Source organism: Mobula hypostoma, chromosome 24 (genome assembly GCF_963921235.1).
Source record: "Mobula hypostoma chromosome 24, sMobHyp1.1, whole genome shotgun sequence".
NCBI classification, from domain to species: domain Eukaryota; kingdom Metazoa; phylum Chordata; class Chondrichthyes; order Myliobatiformes; family Myliobatidae; genus Mobula; species Mobula hypostoma.
This window is the reverse complement of record NC_086120.1, coordinates 21,223,463-21,243,883: the sequence shown is the minus strand read 5'-3', so window position 1 is coordinate 21,243,883 and position 20,421 is coordinate 21,223,463. Positions and strand designations below refer to the sequence as shown.

Below are 20,421 nucleotides of genomic sequence, written 5' to 3'. Positions count from 1 at the left end.
TCGCGCCTGCCTTCCAATCCAGGCAGCATCATGATAAAGTTCTTCTGAACCCTCTTCAATGCCTCCTTATCCCACATCTAATGGCATAACCAGAACTGAATACACTCCAGATTTGGCCTAACTAGAGCTTTATAACTTCCCATCTTTGACTAATAAAGGTAAGCAAGCTATATGCCTTCTTTATCACCCTATCAAACTGTATAGCCATTTTCAGGGAGCTATGCACTTGGACTCCATGATTCTTCTGTACATCAACACTATTAAAGCTCTTGTCATTAACAGTGTACTATCCATTTACATCTGATCTCAGAAAGTGCAACACCTCACGTTTGCCCACATTAAACTCCATCTCCCATTTCTTTGCCTATATCTGTAACAGATTTATGTCCTGTTGAATCTGTTGGCAATCTTCTACACAATTCAGAAAACCAACAATCTTTCTATCATCTGCAAATTTACTATCCCACACATCTACATTTTCATTCAGGCTATATATGTTTCATCACAAACAGCAGAGGTCAACAGTTACCACTTAATTAAGAGCTCTGAAGCAAAGGGATCTGAGTATCCTAATGGATGATTTAGAAAAGATTAACATGTAGATACAGCAAGTAATTGGGAAAAATAACAGAATTGTTAAATTTATTGCTGGGGAATTGAATACAAAGTTTGGGAGGTTGTGCTTTAGTCACATAGGGCATTTGCAAGACCATAAGACAGAAGAGCAGCATGAGGCCATTTTGGCCCATCAAGTCTGCTCGGAATTCGATCATGGCTGAATTATTTTCCTCCTCAATGCCCATTCTCCTGCCTTTTCCCCATAACCTCTGACTCCCTTACTAATCAACCACCCTCTGGCTAAAGAAATTACCCCTCATCTCTATTCTACAGGGATGTCCTCCTCATCTGAGACTCTGCTCCCTGATGTTAGATTCTCTCGCCATAAGAAGCATCCTCTCCATATCCACTTTATCTAGGCCCTTCAGTATTTGGTAGGTTTCAATAAGATACCCCATCATTCTTCTAAACTCCAGAGAGTACAGGCCCAGAACAATTAAACACTGCTCATACATTAACCCTTCTGATTCCTGGGATCATTTTCATAAACCTCCTCTGGACCCTCTCCATTGCCAACACATCCTTTCTTAGATATAGGACCCAAAACTGTTCACAACACTCCAAATGTGTTCTGAACAATGCCTTATAAATCCTCAGCATGAAATAATTGCTTTTACAGTATATTCTATTCCTCTTGAAATCAATTCTAACATTGCATTTGAATTCCTTACTACCACTCAACCTGCAAGTTAACCTATAGGGAATCTTGTACATGGACTTCCAAGTCCCTTTGGACCTTTGATTTCTGAATTTCCTTCCCATTTAGAAAATCGTCTACGCATTTATTCCTTCTACCAAAGTGCATGACCATACACTTCCCTACACAGTATTTAATCTACCACTTCTTTGCCCATTGTCCTAATCTGTCTGCAGACTCCCTGCTTCCTCAACACTACCTGAACCACCACCTATATCTGTATCGTCCGCAAACTTGGCCACAAATCCACAAATTCTGTCATCCAGATCATTAAAATATAACATGAAGAGTAGTAGACCCATCACTAACCCTTTTGGAACCCCACTAGTGAAAGGCAGCCAATCAGAAAAGGCCCCATTTATTCCCACTCTTCTGCCAGTCAGCCATTCTTTGTCCATGCTAGTATCTTTCCTGTAATGCCATGGGCTCTTATTTTATTTAGCAGCCTCATGTGTGGCACCTTGTCAAAGGCCTTCAGAAAAACCAAACAAACAACATCCACTGACTCTTTGTCTATTCTGCCTGTTATTTCCTCAAAGAATTCCAACAGATTCAAAACCACACCGAGGATACAATCAACAGGAATTCCGCAGATGCTGGAAATTCAAGCAACACACATCAAAGTTGCTGGTGAACGCAGCAGGCCAGGCAGCATCTATAGGAAGAGGCGCAGTCGACGTTTCAGGCCGAGACCCTTTGTTCACCAGCAACTTTGATGTGTGTTGTCCGAGGATACAATGTACAATTTCAGTCTCTTTATGTAAGAATTTTAATGCGTTGGGAGCAGTTCAGGGGATTCTTAGACTAAAATGCAAACTGTGGGTTGTCTAATGAGGAAATGTTAGGTTTAAGGCTGTCTTTGCATGAGATTAAGAAGTGACTTAATTGCAGCATGTAAGATCCTGGCAAGGTAGAGAGAATTATTTCTCTTGTGTGGCAATCTAAAGCTGGGGATTACTATTTTTTTTAAAAAAAATGTATGGTGCATTTAAGACAGAAATTCAGCAGTTTTCTTTCTGGGAGTCATGAATTTGGAACACTATTCCACAAAGGAAGTGGAAACAGAATCTTTGAATATTTCTAAGGTAGGGTATATTAATATTTATTTAGCAAAGGGGAGTGAAGGGTATAACAAATTGATGGAAATGCAGAGTTGAGGTTACAGTCTTACTCAACGGCTGAGTAGACCTGAGGCTCCAATGCCTCCTCCTGTTCCTATTTTGATTGTTGTAATGTACTGTATTGCAACAGCTGACAGCATGACTTGGCAGGTGATCTAATGTTTTACCACCCAGCTGCATATTGAATGGAAAAATCTAATATTTTAAGGATACAGCTTCTACATTGTCAGCCAAAAATACAGTTCACAATTTGAATGATGAGGCTAGAATATGTGTAGAGATTGTCCCCTGCCCAAATGTAGGGACCAAAGGTTTTACATTCAGTGGGTGGGTCCAATCCAGATGGAGATGTGAGAAGATGTCAAAAAGCTAATGTAACACCCTGGGAAAGGTTTCACTGCTAATGTAATAGTTTTTCTGTAGCAGCAGTGTTTGGGTTATGACTAGAGATAACGGGGGCTTTGAAATGTGCACTGTCCAATGAAGGAAGTGTTTTTTCTTGTTGCGTGCCTGAGACCGAGGTGATTTGGGTCTTTTGTTCAGTGAGAGATGGAGAGAGAAGACGCCGGAAGGGAGAGGTCATAGACACCAGAAAGAAGTGTACTTGGAGTGGGACTGGGAGTTGACAAAGCCCGCGAAATCGATGGTGGACCAGCGGAAGGGAAACTGTGAGCTCTAACTTGTGCACATTAGACTGTTTTATTAAAATGGGCCCTTTTCTTTACTAACCCTTTGTCAATTTAAGAATTATAAAGCTAAACCATTTAATTGCATGTGGTGTACTGTCTGTTATTTCGTGGTACTGCTTTGTAACAGGGGAACAAATCACACAGCATCCACACAAACATGGAGGTTTTGCACCTCGAATGTCACACATTTGGCGAGGCCAGAGATTGCCTTCCCTAGACTAAAGCTGCCGACCAAATCTGAGGGTTACACTGGTATTCAGCTTCTGTGGGATAGAAGTGAGTCTGCAAAACAGGACCAGTGTTGATGATGTCAGCATATTTGTTGTTAATAACGGAGTTTGTCTTAGTGGGCGAAAAGCTACATGATCAGAGGGGAAAAATTTAGGATGAATTATTTCAAGGAACAACGTCTTTTTCTGTCAGACCACATGACCACCCTCAGAACTTAACATTGAATGCATTTCAGATATCTAGCCTTTCCAGTTAATACCTGACTCAGTGGGTCAAATGACCTCCATGGGATCGGTACTAGAGTTGGTATTTCAGGTCACTGATCTTTCATAATGGGGCATATTGGCTTGAGACATTCACAGGTGCTCTTCTTCTGCCACTCTGCCTCAGTGCCACTTTCTATGGCCAGGAGGCTCTATCCAATACCATGGACATTTTCTGATCCTTTCCCTCTGGCCTCTTTTCCACCTTGGATCTACTCATCACTGTCATAGAAACACAGAAAATCTACAGCACAATATAGGCCTTCTGCCCACAATGCTGTGCCGAATATGTACTTACTTTAGAAATTACCTACAGTTACCCAGAGTCCTCTATTTTTCTAAGCTTCATGTACCTATCCAAGAGACTCTCAAAAGACCCTATCGTATCCATCTCCACCACCATTGCTGGCAGCCCATTCCACACACTCAACACTCTTTGCGTAAAAAAACTTACCGCTGACATCTCCTCTGTATCAACTTCCAAGCACCTTAAAACTGTGCCCTCTTGTGTTAGCCATTTCAGCCCTACGAAAAAGCCTCTGACTATCCACATGATCAATGCCTCTCATCATCTTATCCACCTCTATCAGGTCACCTCTCATCCTCCGTCGCTCCAAGGAGAAAAGGCCAAGTTCACTCAACCTATCCTCATACAGCATGCTCTCCAATTCAGGCAACATCCTGGTAAATCTCCTCTGCACCCTTTTTATAGTTTCCACATCCTTCCTGTAGTGAGGTGACCAGAACTGAACACAGTACTCCAAGTGGGGTCTGATCAGGGTCCTATATAGCCGTAACATTACCTCTCAGCTCTTAAACTCAGTCCCACGGTTGATGAAGGCCAATACACCATATGCCTTGTTAACTACACAGTCAACCTGCGCAGCAGCTTAGAGTGTCCTATGGACCCCAAGATCCTTCTCATCCTTCACACTGTCAAGAGTCTTACCATTAATACTATATTCTGCCGTCACATTTGACCTACCAAAATGAACCACCTCACACTTATCTGGGTTGAACTCCATCTGCCACTTCTCAGCCCAGTTTTGCATCCTATAAATGTCCCACTGTAACCTCTCTGACAGCCCTCCACACTATCCACAACACCCCCAACCTTTATGTCATCAGCAAATTTACTAACCCATCCCTCCACTTCCTCATCCAGGTCATTTATAAAAATCACAAAAAGAAGGGGTCCCAGAACAGATCCCTGAGGCACACCACTGGTCACCAGCCTCCATGCTGAATATGACCCATCTACAACCACTCTTTTGGTTTACCTTCTGTGAGCAAGCCAATTCTAGATCCACAAAGCAAGGTGCCCTAGGATCCCATGCCTCCTTACTTTCTCAATAAGCCTTGCATGGGGTACCTTACCAAATGCCTTGCTGAAATCCATCTACATCTACTGCTCTATCTTCATCAATGAGTTTAGTCACATCCTCAAAAAAATCAATCAGGCTCATAAGGCCCAACCTGCCTTTGACAAAGCCATGCTGACTATTCCTAATCATATCATGCCTCTCTAAATGTTCATAAATCCTGCATCTCAAGATCTTCTCCATCAATCATGGAAGCACTGGAAAGGGTACAGAGGAGATTTACCAGGATGCTGCCTGGTTTAGAGAGTATGGATTATGATCAGAGATTAAGGGAGCTAGGGCTTTACTCTTTGGAGAGAAGGAGGATGAGAGGAGACATGATAGAGGTATACAAGATAATAAGAGGAATAGATAGAGTGGACAGCTAGTGCCTCTTCCCCAGAGCACCACTGCTCAATACAAGAGAACATGGCTTTAAGATAAGGGATGGGAAGTTCAAGGGGGATATTAGAGGAAGATTTTTTACTCAGAGAGTGGTTGGCACGTAGAATGCACTGCCTGAGTCAGTGGTGGAGGCAGATACACTAGTGAAATTTAAGAGACTACAAGACAGGTATATGGAGGAATTTAAGGTGGGGAGTTATATGGGAGGCAGGGTTTGAGGGTCGGCACAACATTGTGGGCCGAAGGGCCTGTACCGTGCTGTACTATTCTATGTTCTATAATTTACCAACCACTGAAGTAAGACTCACTGGTCTATAATTTTCTGGGCTATCTTGACTCTCCCTTTCTTGAGTAAGGGAACAACATCCGCAACCTTCCAATCCTCCGGGACCTCTCCTGTCCTCATTGATGATGCAAAGATCATTGCCAGAGACTCAGCAATCTCCTCCCTCGCTTCCCACAGTAGCCTGGGGTATATCTCGTCCTATCCCGGTGACTTATCCAACTTCATGCTTTCCAAAAGCTCCAGCACATCCTCTTTCTTAATGTCTATCTGCTCAAGCTTTTCAGTCTGCTGTAAGTCATCCCTACAATCGGCCAAGTCCTTTGCCATGGTGAATACTGAAGCAAAGTATTCATTAAGTACCTCCGCTATCTACTCCAGTTCCATACACACTTTTCCATTGTCACAGTTAATTGGTCCTATTCTCTCATGTCTTATCCTCTTGCTCTTCACATACTTGTAGAATGCCTTGGGGTTTTCCTTAATCCTGCTCATCAAGGCCTTCTCATGGCCTCTTCTGGCTCTCCTAATTTCATTCTTAAGCTCCTTCCCATTAACCTTATAATTTTCTAGATCTCTACCATTACTTGATTTTTTGAACTTTTCTTAAGCTTTTCTTTTCTTCTTGACTAGATTTTCAACAGCCTTTGTACACCATGATTCCTGTACCCTACCATCCTTTCCTTGTCTCACTGAAACATACCTATGCAGTACGCCACGCAAATATCCCCTGAACATTTGCCACATTTCCACCGTACATTTTCCTGAGAACATCTGCTCCCGATTTATACTTCCAAGTTCCTGCATGATAGCTTCATATTTCCCCTTAATCCAATTAAATGTTTTCCTAACTTGTCTGCTCCTATCCCTCTCTAATATTATGGTAAAGGAAATAGAATTGCGATCACTATCTCCAAAATGCTCTCCCACTGAGAGAGCTGACACCTGACCAGGTTGATTTCCGAATACCAGATCGAATACAGCCTCTCCTCTTGTAGGCTTATCTATATATTGTGTCAGGAAACCTTCTTGAACACACCTAACAAACTCCATCCCATCTAAACCCCTTGCTCTAGGGAGATGCCAATCAATATTGGGGAAATTAAAATTTCCCACCACGACAACCCTGCTTTGATTGCACAGTTCCAGAATCTCTCTCCCTATCTGTTCCTCAACGTCCCTGTTACTATTGGGTTGTTATTGACCACTTCCTGTTTCTAATTTCCACCCACAGACACTCAGTAGGCAATGCAATTGAATTGCTGGGATTCTTGACCTTACAATCTACCTTGTTCTGATCTTGCGTTTTCTTATCTACCTGCACCACACTTCTTTTGTAGCTCTCGCACTTTATTCTGCATTATTTTACCTTGTACCACCACAATGCACTGTGTATTTTAATGATTTGTAACGACTGTATGCAAGACAAGCTTTTCACTGTATCCTGGTATATGTAACAATAATTAACCAACTGCAATACTGTATCTGTTCTGGTACAGAACTTGGAAGTTTCAAGATTTACTTTTTCAGTTTTTTTTCCATTTTTAACCCTGTTTAGTTGGAAATAATGCGTGTATTGACAGAGCTGTTTACACGTTCTTCGTTTGACGGAACCAGGTTTCATTGCTACATTAAATATGATTTAAAGGAGCTTTGCTTATCACCCTGGTTTGGGGGACCAGTATCACCCTTGTCACGCTATTAAAATAGGTTTTTGCCTGACCCGCTGAGTTCAACCAGCAGCTTACTTTTTTTTTCCGCTCTGGATGCCAGTCCTACTTGGCTCCGGTCGCATCTGCTCCTTGAATCAACCTAAATATAGAGCAGGAGGCCAGGGCAAAATGGCTTGCGAGCCAACAGGCCACGGTGATAGGGAGCCGGCCCCCGACACCGTCCTGGAAGTCGGCCAGCGGCTGTTCCGTGTCAACAGGGGCGTGCTGTCGCGGGCCAGCGAGTACTTTCGGGCCATGTTCTTCGGAGGCTCCAGGGAAAGGTCTGAGCGCCATGTTGTGCTGCGAGGCGTGGACCCCGATGTCTTTCAGCTGCTGCTGGCTTTCGCAGTCGACGGCCGGGTTAAGATCGAGCGGGACAACGTGACGGCCCTGCTGGAGGCCGCCGACTTCCTGCTCTTCGACCAGCTGAAGCTGCTGTGCAGCGCCTTCCTGCAGCGCGAGCTGCACGCGTCCAACTGCCTGGGCTTCTGGACCTACTCGCGGCGCTTCGCGTGCCCGGGCCTAACAACCGCCGCCCGCCGCGTCGCCCTCGCACACCTGGAAGCCGTGGTCACCCACCAGGAGGAGTTCGTGCAGCTCTCCGAGGAGGCGCTCGTCGAGCTGCTGGCCAGCGACGACCTCTACGTGCGGAAAGAGGACGAGGTGTTCGAGGCTCTGGTCAAGTGGGCGAGCCACCGGCGCTGCAGGGAGGTGGCCTTGCTGCCGCTATTGGGCTTGGTGAGAGCCCCCTTCATGAGCCTCACTTTCCTGGACTTGCTGATCAAACGGTCCAAGCGCAGCAGCGAGGACGACATCTGCACCAGAGTCCTGAAGATGCTGAACCGCAACCCTCCCCGCACCTGGACGGCGGCCCAGAGGAGCAGGTGCTACGAGGCCATGTATGTCCTCGGGGGAAGACATGAGCTGGAACAGCAAGAACTCTTTCAGTTCTATCCTAAAAGCAACACATGGCAGGCCTGCTCCCCTCTCCGCCGCAGAAACCTCACTCAATACGCCGTGGCAGCAGTAGGTAACTCAACCCGAATTGTATACGAAACACGACGCATAATTCATCTCACGCCCTGATACGCTTTGTGGTAATCAGTAATAGAATTTTGTTTGTCGGTTTGCTTGACATTTTTATTTCCCTTCACTTCCATACATGTCCGTGTTGGCGTATGAACTGCGTCTGTTTCGCCCACCCTGTGCTTGAGTCAAGCATAGAGAGCGTTTTATCTTGGGTTAATTGTAAAATTCCCTTCATGCTACATTTTAAAAGAAAATTTGTCACCGCATTGCTGTTTTTTTCCCATGGTTCAGGAAAGTCAGCAATTTTAACCATTGCTTTACTTGTGGAGATAATAAAAGATAATTATTTAGAAACAAATAAAGCCATAGAAAGGGTGCAGAGGAGATTTACAAGGATGTTGCCTGGATTGGGGAGCATGCCTTATGAGAATAGGTTGAGTGAACTTGGCCTTTTCTCCTTGGAGCAATGGAGGATGAAAGGTGACCTGATAGAGATGTATAAGATGATGAGGCATTGATCGTGTGGATAGTCAGAAGCCTTTTCCTAGGGCTGAAATGGTTGCCACAAGAGGACACAGGTTTAAGGTGCTGGAGAGTAGGTACAGAGGAGATGTCAGGGGTAAGTTTTTTATGCACAGAGTGGTGAGTGCATGGAATGGGCTGCCGGCAGCGGTGGTGGCAGCGGATACAATAGGGTCTTTTAAGAAACTTTTGGATAGGTATATGGAGCTTAGAAAAATAGAGGGCTATGGGTAAACCTAGTAATTTCTAAGGTAGAGACATGTTCGGCACAACTTAGTGGGCCAAAAGGGCCTGTATTGTGCTGTAGGTTTTCTATGTTTCACTCAATCCACCACACTTCTGGGCCATCACTGATTTGGATATGTTATAGTTAAGGGAAGTGCTTGAGTTTAGCCAATTACTGTATCTGTTTTGACTTGTGTAACAACTAAGCTTGCACCTGAACAACATGGTCCTACTGTTTTAAAATATTTACTTCCTATTAAATCACAAACAAGCGAAAATCTGCAGATGCTGGAGATTCGAGCAACACACACAAAATGCTGGAGGAACTCAGCAGGCCAGGCAGCATCTATGGACAAAATTATAGTCGACGTTTCAGGACGAAACCCTTCTGCAGGGTTGGAGAAAAAAAGCTGAGGAGTAGATTTTAAAGGTGGGGGAAGGGGAGAGAGAACCACCAAGTGATAGCTGAAACCTGAAGAACCTAAAGGGGTAGGGATGAAGTAAAGAGCTGGGAAGTTGATTGGTGAAAGAGACAGAAGGCCATGGAAGAAAGAAAAAGGGGGACAGAGCTCCAGAGGGAGGTGATGGGCAGGCAAGAAGATGAGGAGAGAGGGGTGAAAAGGGGGATTGGAAATGGAGGGGGGCATTACCGGAAGTTTGAGAAATCAATGTTCATTCCAGCAGGTTGGAGGCTACCCAAACCGAATATAAGATGTTGTTCCTCCAACCTAAGTGTGGCCTCATCACGACAGTGGAGGAGGCCATGGATGGACATATCAGAATGGGAATGGAAAGTGGAATTAAAATGGGCGGCCACTGGGAGATCCCACTTGTTCTGGCGGACGGAGCGTAGATGCTCAGTGAAGCGGTCTTTCAATTTACGTCAGGTCTCACCAATGTACAGGAGGCCACACCGGGAGCACTGAACACAGTAAGTGACCCCAACAGACTCACAGGTGAAGTGTCGCCTCACCTGGAAGGACTTTTTAGGGCCCTGGGTGGTGGTGAGGGAGGAGGTGTAGGGACAGATGTAGCACTTGTTCCGCTTGCAAGGATACGTGCCAGGAGAGAGATCAGTGGGGAGGGATGAATGGACAAGGGAGTCATGTAGGGAGCGAACCCTGCGGAAAGCAGAAAGTAGTGGGGGAGGGAAGGATGTTTTTCCATAGATGCTGCCTGGCCTGCTGAGTTCCTCCAGCATTTTGTGTGTATTACTTTCTATTAAAGATACCTTTTTACAACAAAATAACTGATTAAATCCAGACAACAGGAATTCTGCAGATGCTGGAAATTCAAGCAACACACATCAAAGTTGCTGGTGAACGCAGCAGGCCAGGCAGCATCTCTAGGAAGAGGTGCAGTCGACGTTTCAGGCCGAGACCCTTTGTCAGGATGAAGGGTCTCAGCCTGAAACATCGACTACACCTCTTCCTAGAGATGCTGCCTGGCCTGCTGCGTTCACCAGCAACTTTGATGTGTGTTGATTAAATCCAGACTCTATTTACAGTATCCTAAATTCATTCTTAGATGATAATTCAACATGAATTGTCATGGCTAAGGCTGCCACAACTGTTCTAGCCTTGGAGGTTAAAGACAAAGATGTTTGAAGCCTCCAACTGATTATGAATTTGATGGCTTTTAACTAAAAAGGGAAATATGATTCAAGATTTGATGATGAAGAAAAATACAAATAGAAGCCATTTCATCATATTTATAGGAGATACCTTCAGCATCTGGAACAAGATATGCCTATGCAGCAAGTTACTACATTAAATCAACTAATCTGTGGGACAACTCTCCCAAACAGCTCCCAGCTGTCCATAAAATAAACTTTGCAAGGCCAATTGAACAGGAAGCAACTTTGCAGAGTTGTTGTACTGCAGTAGTTTCTGATACAACTGAATGTTTTGCCAAAACATTTCAGAGGGTTACTGTGAAATGTCATCTAGGTTACTGTAGTTCTGATGTCACAAATGACTCACACCATGAACGGGTGCTAAATTTCTTTCCCTGAGGACATTAATGAACTAGATGTTAGAGGGAAGGTTAGAATGATCAATTCTTTTGTCGTCCTCATTGCTAAGAATAGATTTTTCTTGGATGCCACTTAAGTTCAGAAAATAAATTTACATCTCCAAGGTGGGATTTGAATTGATTTCTGAGACTATTATTGCACCCCTCTGTAGTATTAAAGCTAGAACTCAATGGTCCTAAGCTATCAAAGCTACCCATCAGTGAGTTTGCTATTGCTGCTTGTTAGGACTTTCTAGGAGCTTCTATCACTTTACTAATGATTGAGTGCAAATGATTGGCAGGAGGCAAAGAATGGCCTTTTCTGGTTGGCTGCCAGTGATGAGTGGTGTTCCACAAGGGTCGACATTGGGACTGCTTCTTTTCACATTATATGTCAATGATTAGGATGACAAAATTGACGACTTTATTGCAAAGTTTGCCGATGATATGAAGATAGGTGGAGGGGCAGGTAGCTTTGAGGAAGCAGAGGCTACAAGACAGATTAGGAGAATGGGCAAAGAAATGGCGGATGGAATTCAGTAACACACATAAAATGCTGCAGGAACTCAGCAAGCCAGGCAGTATCTAGCATCTACTCTTTTCCTAGATGTGGCCTGGCCTGCTGAGTTCCTCCAGCATTTTGTGTGCGTTGCTCGAATTTCCAACCCCTGCAAATTTTCTCTTGTTTGTGATGGAATACAGTGTCAGAAAGTGTATGGTCATGCACTTGGTAGAAGAAATAAAAGGGCTGACTATTTTCTAAATTGAGAGAAAATATGAAAAACTGAGGCACAAAGGGACTTGGTAGTCCAAGTGTAGAATTCCTTAAAGGTTAATTTGCAGGTTGAGTCTGGTGAGGAAGTCAAATGCAATGTTAGTATTCATTCCAAGAGGACTAGAATATCAAAGCAAGGATGTAATGTTGAGACTTTATAAAATACTGGTGAAGCCTCACTTAGAGTATTTGAGCAGTTTTGGGCCCCTTACCTTAGAAAGGAGTCCTGGGTATGACTCCAAACTGCAACCGGTGATGAGGCTCTGATTGGGGACTTTCAGAGCTTTGGGGAAAGTGGAGTTACCCCTTAGTCATTCATTGCTCCCAGGGCCGCTCTGACCCAGAACGGTAGCACCTGCAAGGTTTCCTCGCTCAGGATACGAGCGAAGGCCAACGGCAGATCCGGCAGCTTCAGTAACTGAACTTATGACGGCGAAGGCGGATGAGCTAGGACCTCAAATGTCAACGGCTATAGTACAGGTGGATGAACATTTGGGAAGAGAAATGGCGATTTCTTTGGTTCGCCCAACAGTAGGCAACAGCAAACCACCGTTGCTAGATACTAGGTTTCCTAGAATCAAACCATGGTCAAACTCCATTGACTGGAAACTCAAATAGACTAACTACATAACAGCATGCCTACAAGGCCAAGACAGAGGCTATATAATGTGATAAGTAACTATCTACAAGGCATGTTGGGAGCATGCTGGAATACTATACTTGACAGGATGAGTGCTAAGTCGCCGGACAGGTTGTTGTTGCCAGGCCTGCTGTCCGTAGAATCCCTAGTCCGTCAAGCATCACTGGGACAAAAAGTGGGACTGCCATCAGGGAGGAGGCTGTGTAGCATCCACGCTAGGTCCACCAGATTCGAAGCAATAAAGCTGATCAACACCTCTATCCACTAACCCACCACACCCCATTGACTGATGGGAGTGGGACTAACAGTCCATAAACAGGGTGTTTGTCATTGCAGTCCTACGTGAGCAGAGTATACAGAAGTGGGTGATGAGGATGATGGGGACGGAGAAGCGGTTGTGCATCCTGACTATCGGTGGTCTGTTCGTTAGGAAGTCCAACACCCATTGCACAGTGGTGTATTTAGACCAAGCAATAGGAGCTTGTTCACCAAAATCTACGGGACAATAGTGTTGAATGCTGACCTGAAATCCCAAAACAGCATTCTGACACAAGTGTCGTTGTTTTCTAGGTGTGTCAGGGCCAGGTGCATGACAGATGCTATAGCATTGGTCGTAGAGCAGATCTGTTGGTAAGCATTTGATGAGTGTCCAGTGTGGCGGGAGTAGGGTTTTTGATATGTGGCATTACCAGCCATTCAAAGCACTTCATGATGGTTGGCATCAGTGCTACCAGGTGGTAGTCATGTAGTTCTGAAAGAGTAGAGTTTCTTTGGTACAGGGATGATGGTGTCTGATTTGAAGCATGTGGGGACAGCAGCCTGAATGAGTGAAGTGTTGAAGATGTCCATAAAGACATTAATGAGCTGGTCTTCATGCTCTCCAAATACTCTGGCCCGACAGCCTTACATGGGTTAACTCTCTGTAGAGTTCTTTTGCCACTCCTTCAGCTAAGCTACCTAGCCCAGGTTGCTGTCAGCTGGCCTGGCATCCATAGAATCCCTAGTCCGTTAAGCATTACTATTAACTCTGCTGCTAACAGATTAGAAGTAATTTTGCCTAAGTGTGCAGTGGTGTTGCATTCGTGAAACTTTAGTTGACCGTAATCTCTAGCTAGAAACTTTGAAATATTATCCAAGTTTTAGTATAGATTAGATGCGGTTGTAATTTTTTTAAACTGATAATCTTGTCATTGCATAGTAGTGGAGGATCTGCAATGTCTACAACACTGATTCCAAACCAAAAAAAAACATGGCATCAAGTTAAAGAGATGTAAAGAAACCTCCTGCTGATCGTCATTTATTATTCTACCTCAGATTATTGTCCTGTGTTCAACAACACTTGATAAGGCACTAAGAATATCAATGGCAATGAAAGCATTCTGAGTGGGAGACTTAAGTGTAGCACCAATAATAACTAGACATGTGAAATACAAAAGTTTATATCTGCCAGATTGATTCTGTAACAGCTGAAGACTGAACCAACAGGAGGGATAGAACTATATGACTTAGTCCTCACCCCTAGTAGAGACAAAACTCCATTTACATTGGGGGTGTAATCCATGGTGCAGTAGTGCATTACCACAGCGCTAAACAGGATAAAGTCAGAATCTATTTGGTGGCCTAAAACAGGGCATTTATGAAAAATTGTGACCCATCAACACCAGAATTATATTTCATCATAAACCATGACCTCAATACCTTGGATTTTCCTTGCTTTGTCTTTCCTATCAAGCTAGCTTCTATTCCATTGTTGTCAGACTCTTGAACTGACCTTTCGTATGCTAAGCTGGACTCTTGGCCTCACAATCTACCTCGTTATGATCTTGCACTTTATTGTTACCTGTACAGCACTTTTTTTTGCTAACTTTTACACTACTTTCTACATTGTTGTTGTTTTACTCTGTTCTAGGTCAATGCACTGTTTAATGATTTGATCTGTATAAACTTTTCACTGTATGGTACCTGTTACAATAATAAACCAATACCAATAAAAGCAGATATTGCCATTTTCTATTTCTGGAAGTAATTCTAGGAGATTAACCACCTTAATTGTATAGACTGTCCATAGTTTCTCCATTCTGTGATTAAGTTGTTCCCTGTCTGTCTCTTTAACAGGTAATTACATCTTTGTTACGGGCGGATACTTCCGAGATGAGATAGTGTGGTACTGCGTAGATTGGGTGCTAATATATAACCACTGGGAAAACAACTGGATGGAAGGGCCTTCCCTGAAGCAGTCTCGCAACTGGCACTGTGCAGTTGGTGCTGGGGAGTACCTTTACGTGTTGGGAGGAAGCACTGATGAGGCAGTGATTGCTGATGTTGAGCGGCTACTAGTGATGGACACACAGTGGGAGAGCACGCATCGTATGGTGCAGCCGGTCGAGAGAGCAGCAGCAGTCAGTGATGGTGCCAGCATTTATGTCTTGTGTGGACTGGATGAAAACGGTGATGTCTACAGCGGGGTTCAGCGGTTGGCTGTGGACACAGATGTTTGGGATGTGATCTCCTTCTCTCCCCTTCCCCGGTGCGTTCTTTTCTTTATTTACATCTCATTACCACCACATTTTAGCTTGAACCACCACCCTTTGTCTTTTTAATTATTCTTACTCTCCAGACTGCCAAAGAACTTCACACCTGTTCTTTCCTTCTCTTCTTATCACCCATCTAGTCTTGAACTCTCACCCTGTACTTTCATTACACCTGTTTTAACACTTGTTATATTTGTAACATATTCCAATTATAACAAAAGATATGAACTTAATATGTTACATACATCAAAGTTGCTGGTGAACGCAGCAGGCCAAGCAGCATCTATAGGAAGAGGCGCAGTCGACGTTTCAGGCCGAGACCCTCCTGACGAAGGGTCTCGGCCTGAAACGTCGACTGCGCCTCTTCCTATAGATGCTGCTTGGTCTGCTGCGTTCACCAGCAACTTTGATGTATGTTGCTTGAATTTCCAGCATCTGCAGAATTCCTGTTGTTTGAACTTAATATGTTAACTTTGTTTCCAAAGTGACTTCTTAATCTGATTTTTTTGTGTTTAATTCACTGCCCATTGGTTCCAGCATTGGCCAATCATCTTGCCAATGGTATCATCTTTTTATCTCATTTACTTTCATGGCTTCCTGTTTCTCTTGAATTTCATGGAAACATGCAGCATAGGAGGGGGTTATCTGACCTGTCATGGTCTCCAGAGATCTTCTAACATTCGCTTTCAGACACAGTACTATTTCTGCAACCCTCTCAGTCTCGGATTAATTTATTTCATTTTGGATCAGGGTGATCAAACCCAAGTTTTTCATTCTGCATCAAGAGACCACAAACAACCCTTCCTGAAATGCATGCTGAGCCATACTCAAGTTTTCACAGTCTTCAGCAGGACCATTTTGCTTCTTTGCTTGCTTACCCTGGAGGGCATTTCCATTCATTCCATCTTTAGCCACTGCACCTTAGTGGGTTCTTTAACTAAAAATTTATGCTATCTTTCATATTACAACAATCACACGTTCAACAATTCTTAGACCCAATAACGCTACAAATGCTTTTCCTCTCATGGTTTTCCAACCCCTCTTTTCCTAATGCCTCCGTTCAATCTGTGTATGATTTTCCTGTCTTCTCTAATGCTGCAAAAAGGCCTTACCTTTGTTTTATTCATTTACCCCCTTATTTCAATTAATTATAGTTCTGCTGAGTGCTGACATCTTCTTCCTTTACTTCTACCTCTTCACTATCTCCTTCTCCTGACACAGTAAATCCTATCTCCAGAATCCTTCTAGCCTCTTATTACCCCTCCTTCACCAGATCTTTTCATTGGGAACTTCTATTGTAACATGGCCACCTCAATTTCTCTGTTCCCCACACTTACTCCCTTTTTATATTGTACAGCGACTGGTTTGATTCTTCTTTCTCACTCCGAATGAAAAGTATTCTGGATCACTATAAGTTCTGGCTTTGGTTGCCTTCTCATAAAACATATTTGAACTAGTCATTCTCCTGCGTCTTCCGTCATTTTTTAATTACATTCATAATTGTAAGTGTAACGCACTACAATGTTTCACTGCTAATGTTTGGGTTATGACTAGAGATAACGGGGCTTTGGAATGCATGTTGTCCAATGGGAGAAATGTTGTTCTTTCTTGTGAGTCTGGAAGAGTTTTCGCTGTCTTTTGTCGGCAGGAGAAGAAGAAGTGTGGAGAGAGCTGGTAGACCACCAGACAGAGTGGACTGGGAGCGAGGGTCTGAAGTTTGGTGATGCTCAGAGGAGGTTGATGGTTACTTTTTATTTTCTTTACTAACCCTATTTCCAGATTAAGATTTATAAAGTTCAATCATTTAATTGCATATGGTGTACTATCAGATATTTTGCGGTGTGGATTTGTAACCGGGCAACACATCACACAGCATCCACACAAACAAAATTTCTCAATTTGGCGGGGCCAGAAGTTGTTTTCCCCTAGACGAACACATGCTGGCCGAGCTTGAGGGTTACAATTGTGGGGGCTCATCTGGGATATTTTGCACCCACACCGCAAACTATCTAACAGTACACCACATCCAATTAAATGATTGAACTTTATAAATCTTAATCTGGATATAGGGTTGGTAAAGAAAATAAAAATTGAAAGGGCCCATTTTATGGAAAAAGTCAAAAGTGCACGTTGGAGCTCACTGCAAAGGCTATGTATCAACCATCAACCTCCTCCGAGTGTCGCCGATCTTCAGACCCTCACTCCCAGTCCACTCCATCCGGTGGTCTACCAGCTCTCTCCACACGGGTCTTCCTTCTTCTTCTCTTGCCGACAAAAGACTGCGAAAATCTCTCTTCCACACTCACCAGAAAGAACAACATTTCTCCCATTGGATAACATACATTCCAATGCCCTGTTATCTCTAGTCATAGCTCGAACATTAGCAGTGAAACATTGCAATGTGTTACATAACTGACCAAATGTTGATTTTCCTGCTTAGATTTGTGTTTCTCTCTCACCTTAACATGGTTCTTCTCTGGCTCTATCTTTCTTCGGGGTGAAAAGTTGTTAATGTACGTTCACCATAATTTCACTGGTTAACTGCCCTTCATCTTGTTCTCTTATAGCAAGCAATAATTCCACATCTATAGCCCCGTCCCTTTTTGTTTCTCTGCATGTCCGATTATTATCTCCTTTTGCTTAGTTCTGTTCATCATCACTGTTGACTTTTGCCCTATCATGAAATTTGTTGCTGGTGACCCCGCCCCTCCTTTCTGTGTACATCTGCTTACTGATCTGCTTCGTAAACACAAAATAATCTGCAGATGCTGGGGTCAAAGCAACACTCACAACACGCTGGAGGAACTCAGCAGGTCGGGCAGCATCTGTGGAAAAGATCAGTCGATGTTTTGGGCCGGAATCCTTCATGACAAAGGGTTCCGGCCCGAAACGTCGACCGATCTTTTCCACGGATGCTGCCCAACCTGCTGAGTTCCTCCAGCATGTTGTGAGTGTTACTGATCTGCTTCACCTGTAACAATTACCAGTTCTCCTGAAGGTCATATCTTTCAAATATCGACTGACCTCCGAGTGTTCACGGTATTTTCTGTTTACAATTAAGCGTAGTTCTATCCAAAGGACTCGGTTTAAAGTTAGCCTTACCCATGATGTTGTAACTGACAATAGGATACCAGAGTCTTATAATTAATCACACCACCACTAACACTGGCATTTCCTTTACCCGTTTAAGGTATGATCTATGTGCCACTTTCCTGAATGGTGCAGTATATGTAGTGGGAGGTCAAACATTTCGTCTAGACATAGACACGGACGAGTGGACTCCTGTGGATGAGGAAAGCTTGAACCAGAAGTTTTTCAGTGGTTGCGCTACTGTTAATGGGAAGATATATCTTCTTGGGGAGAGGAGAGGGAACACATCGATCCCAAATATGATTCTTTTCGATCCTTATACGGACACCTGTCAGGTGGTCGATAAAGCTGTGCCCTGCCCGCTCCCTGTACGAGGCTGCATGTCCATCGGAAAGTTCAGCACAACGTCTGGAGTCTGAAGGAGGCAGAGGCATAGTTAACATTACGGGTCTTAGGTCACCAACAACCCCGTCAGTGGGGTCAAGACTAGGGGAAATCGCAGCTCCAGCATTGCCTCGCAACTCGTATTATTATGGACAGCGCCATGCAACTGAATCCAGGATTCTGACTAGCAATCTTTCACCTTTCTATCAAAAGGCATGGGAAACTGACTCAATAATCCAGGTAGAAATCATTAACTGGAAACACTTGCAGGCTGTACCTACAAGGATCCATACCAGCTCTTTGAGTAAGCTACCTGCTTTCCTTCCTCCCTCAGCATTGTCTTTCTCGGTACCTTCATCACTGAAGATGTGTCCAAAGGCATCTGTAGATGTATGTACACAGCAATTACAATTTTCCCGTACCCAGCCTGGCATCTGGCACATTTCATTAATTCCAGTGCATCTAAATCTCTACTTGTTGCCCATTGCCTCTCCTTGCTGTCCTGGGCTGGTAACTGGCTCAGGGTTAAATCAGTTCATTCCTCCCTAGCATTGTGATAGTTTCCAACCCCTTAAGCCATCCCCCAAACCCTCTGGCTGTCACTCTCTTTTGTGCTTCTTCCTATTCAATACCAGCTTTTCATTACTGTTAGCACTTGTAACTTTATCAATTACCCATGTGCTCTAAAGTTTAAACTTTAAGATCCTCATTAAAAAGTAGATTTGATCAAATGGCCTTCATAAATTCCAAAGCATCCAAACCTCAGTGTTTGTTGCCAGTTGCCCCTCCGTACTATCCTAGATTGGTAACTGGCCAGCTCATGCCCCAGAATCACTGGGAACTGGCTGTTAATTTTGCAAGGCTGCAAACTCTGTCTTTAAAATAAATCTGTTTAGATTTGCCCTTTCTTTACAAAATGCCAGTTAGTAAGTGTATGCAGTTGGATATAAATGCAAGGATGTAAAGTTGAGACTTTATAAAGCACTGGTGAGGCCTCAGGGAGTATTGTGAGCAGTTTTGGCCCTCTTATCTGTTGAAACTGTAGAAGGTACAAAGGAGGTTCGTGAAAATTATTCCAGGTTTGAACGGCTTGTCATATGAAGAGTGTTTGATGTCTCTGAGCCTGTATTCACTGGAATTCAGAAGAATGAGGGGTGACCTCATTGAAACCTATTGAAAGGTGAAAGTCCTTGATAGAGTGGATGTGGAGAGAATTTTTCCTATGATAGAAGAGTCTATGACCGGAGGACACAGCCTCAGAATAGAGGGATATCCTTTTAGAATGGTGTTGAGGGCTTTCTTTAGCCAGAGTGGTGAATCTGTGGAATTCATTGCTGCAGGCAACCGAGAAGGCCACGTCATTGAGTATGTTTAAGGCAGAGATTAATAGAGTCTTGATTGGTCAGGGCATGAAGAGACACAGGGAGAAGGCAGGAGATTGGACTGAGAGGGAAAATATCAGCCATGATGAAATGGCAGAGCAGACTTGATGGACCAAATGGCCTAATTCTGCTGCTATGTCTTATGGATCTAATAACCCAACAGATCTCAGTGGCAGATTGTCAGAGGGAAAAAAAAGTTTTCATTCACTACAGTGTGCAACTCCAGTTTACTCACCACTGACAGTGGATAATGACATTTGTTGACCTTAGAGCAATAGTTCTTCATTGTTGGTGTTCTCGCTAGTGATCTGGGTGTAAGTGACAATACTTATAGTGACTGCAGTTGGTCTCTGAAGAGTTTTATGCTGTTTGCACAGATATATCCTTCCATCTCACCATCAATAACAAAACTTACAATCTAACACTGGAGAAGATACAGTTTGAGGAAAA

At 43.7% G+C, this 20,421-nt stretch overlaps 1 protein-coding gene across 1 annotated transcript; it reads left to right on the top strand.

The window, feature by feature from the left end:
• The first annotated feature begins 7,509 nt into the window (after window positions 1-7,509).
• Window positions 7,510-19,218, top strand: LOC134337231 (kelch-like protein 23). Its single transcript, XM_063032071.1, has 3 exons — window positions 7,510-8,410; window positions 14,700-15,111; window positions 18,306-19,218. The coding sequence occupies exons 1-3, from the start codon at window positions 7,510-7,512 to the stop codon at window positions 18,622-18,624; spliced, it is 1,632 nt and encodes a 543-aa protein (XP_062888141.1). The 3' UTR covers window positions 18,625-19,218.
• The last annotated feature ends 1,203 nt before the right edge of the window (window positions 19,219-20,421 follow it).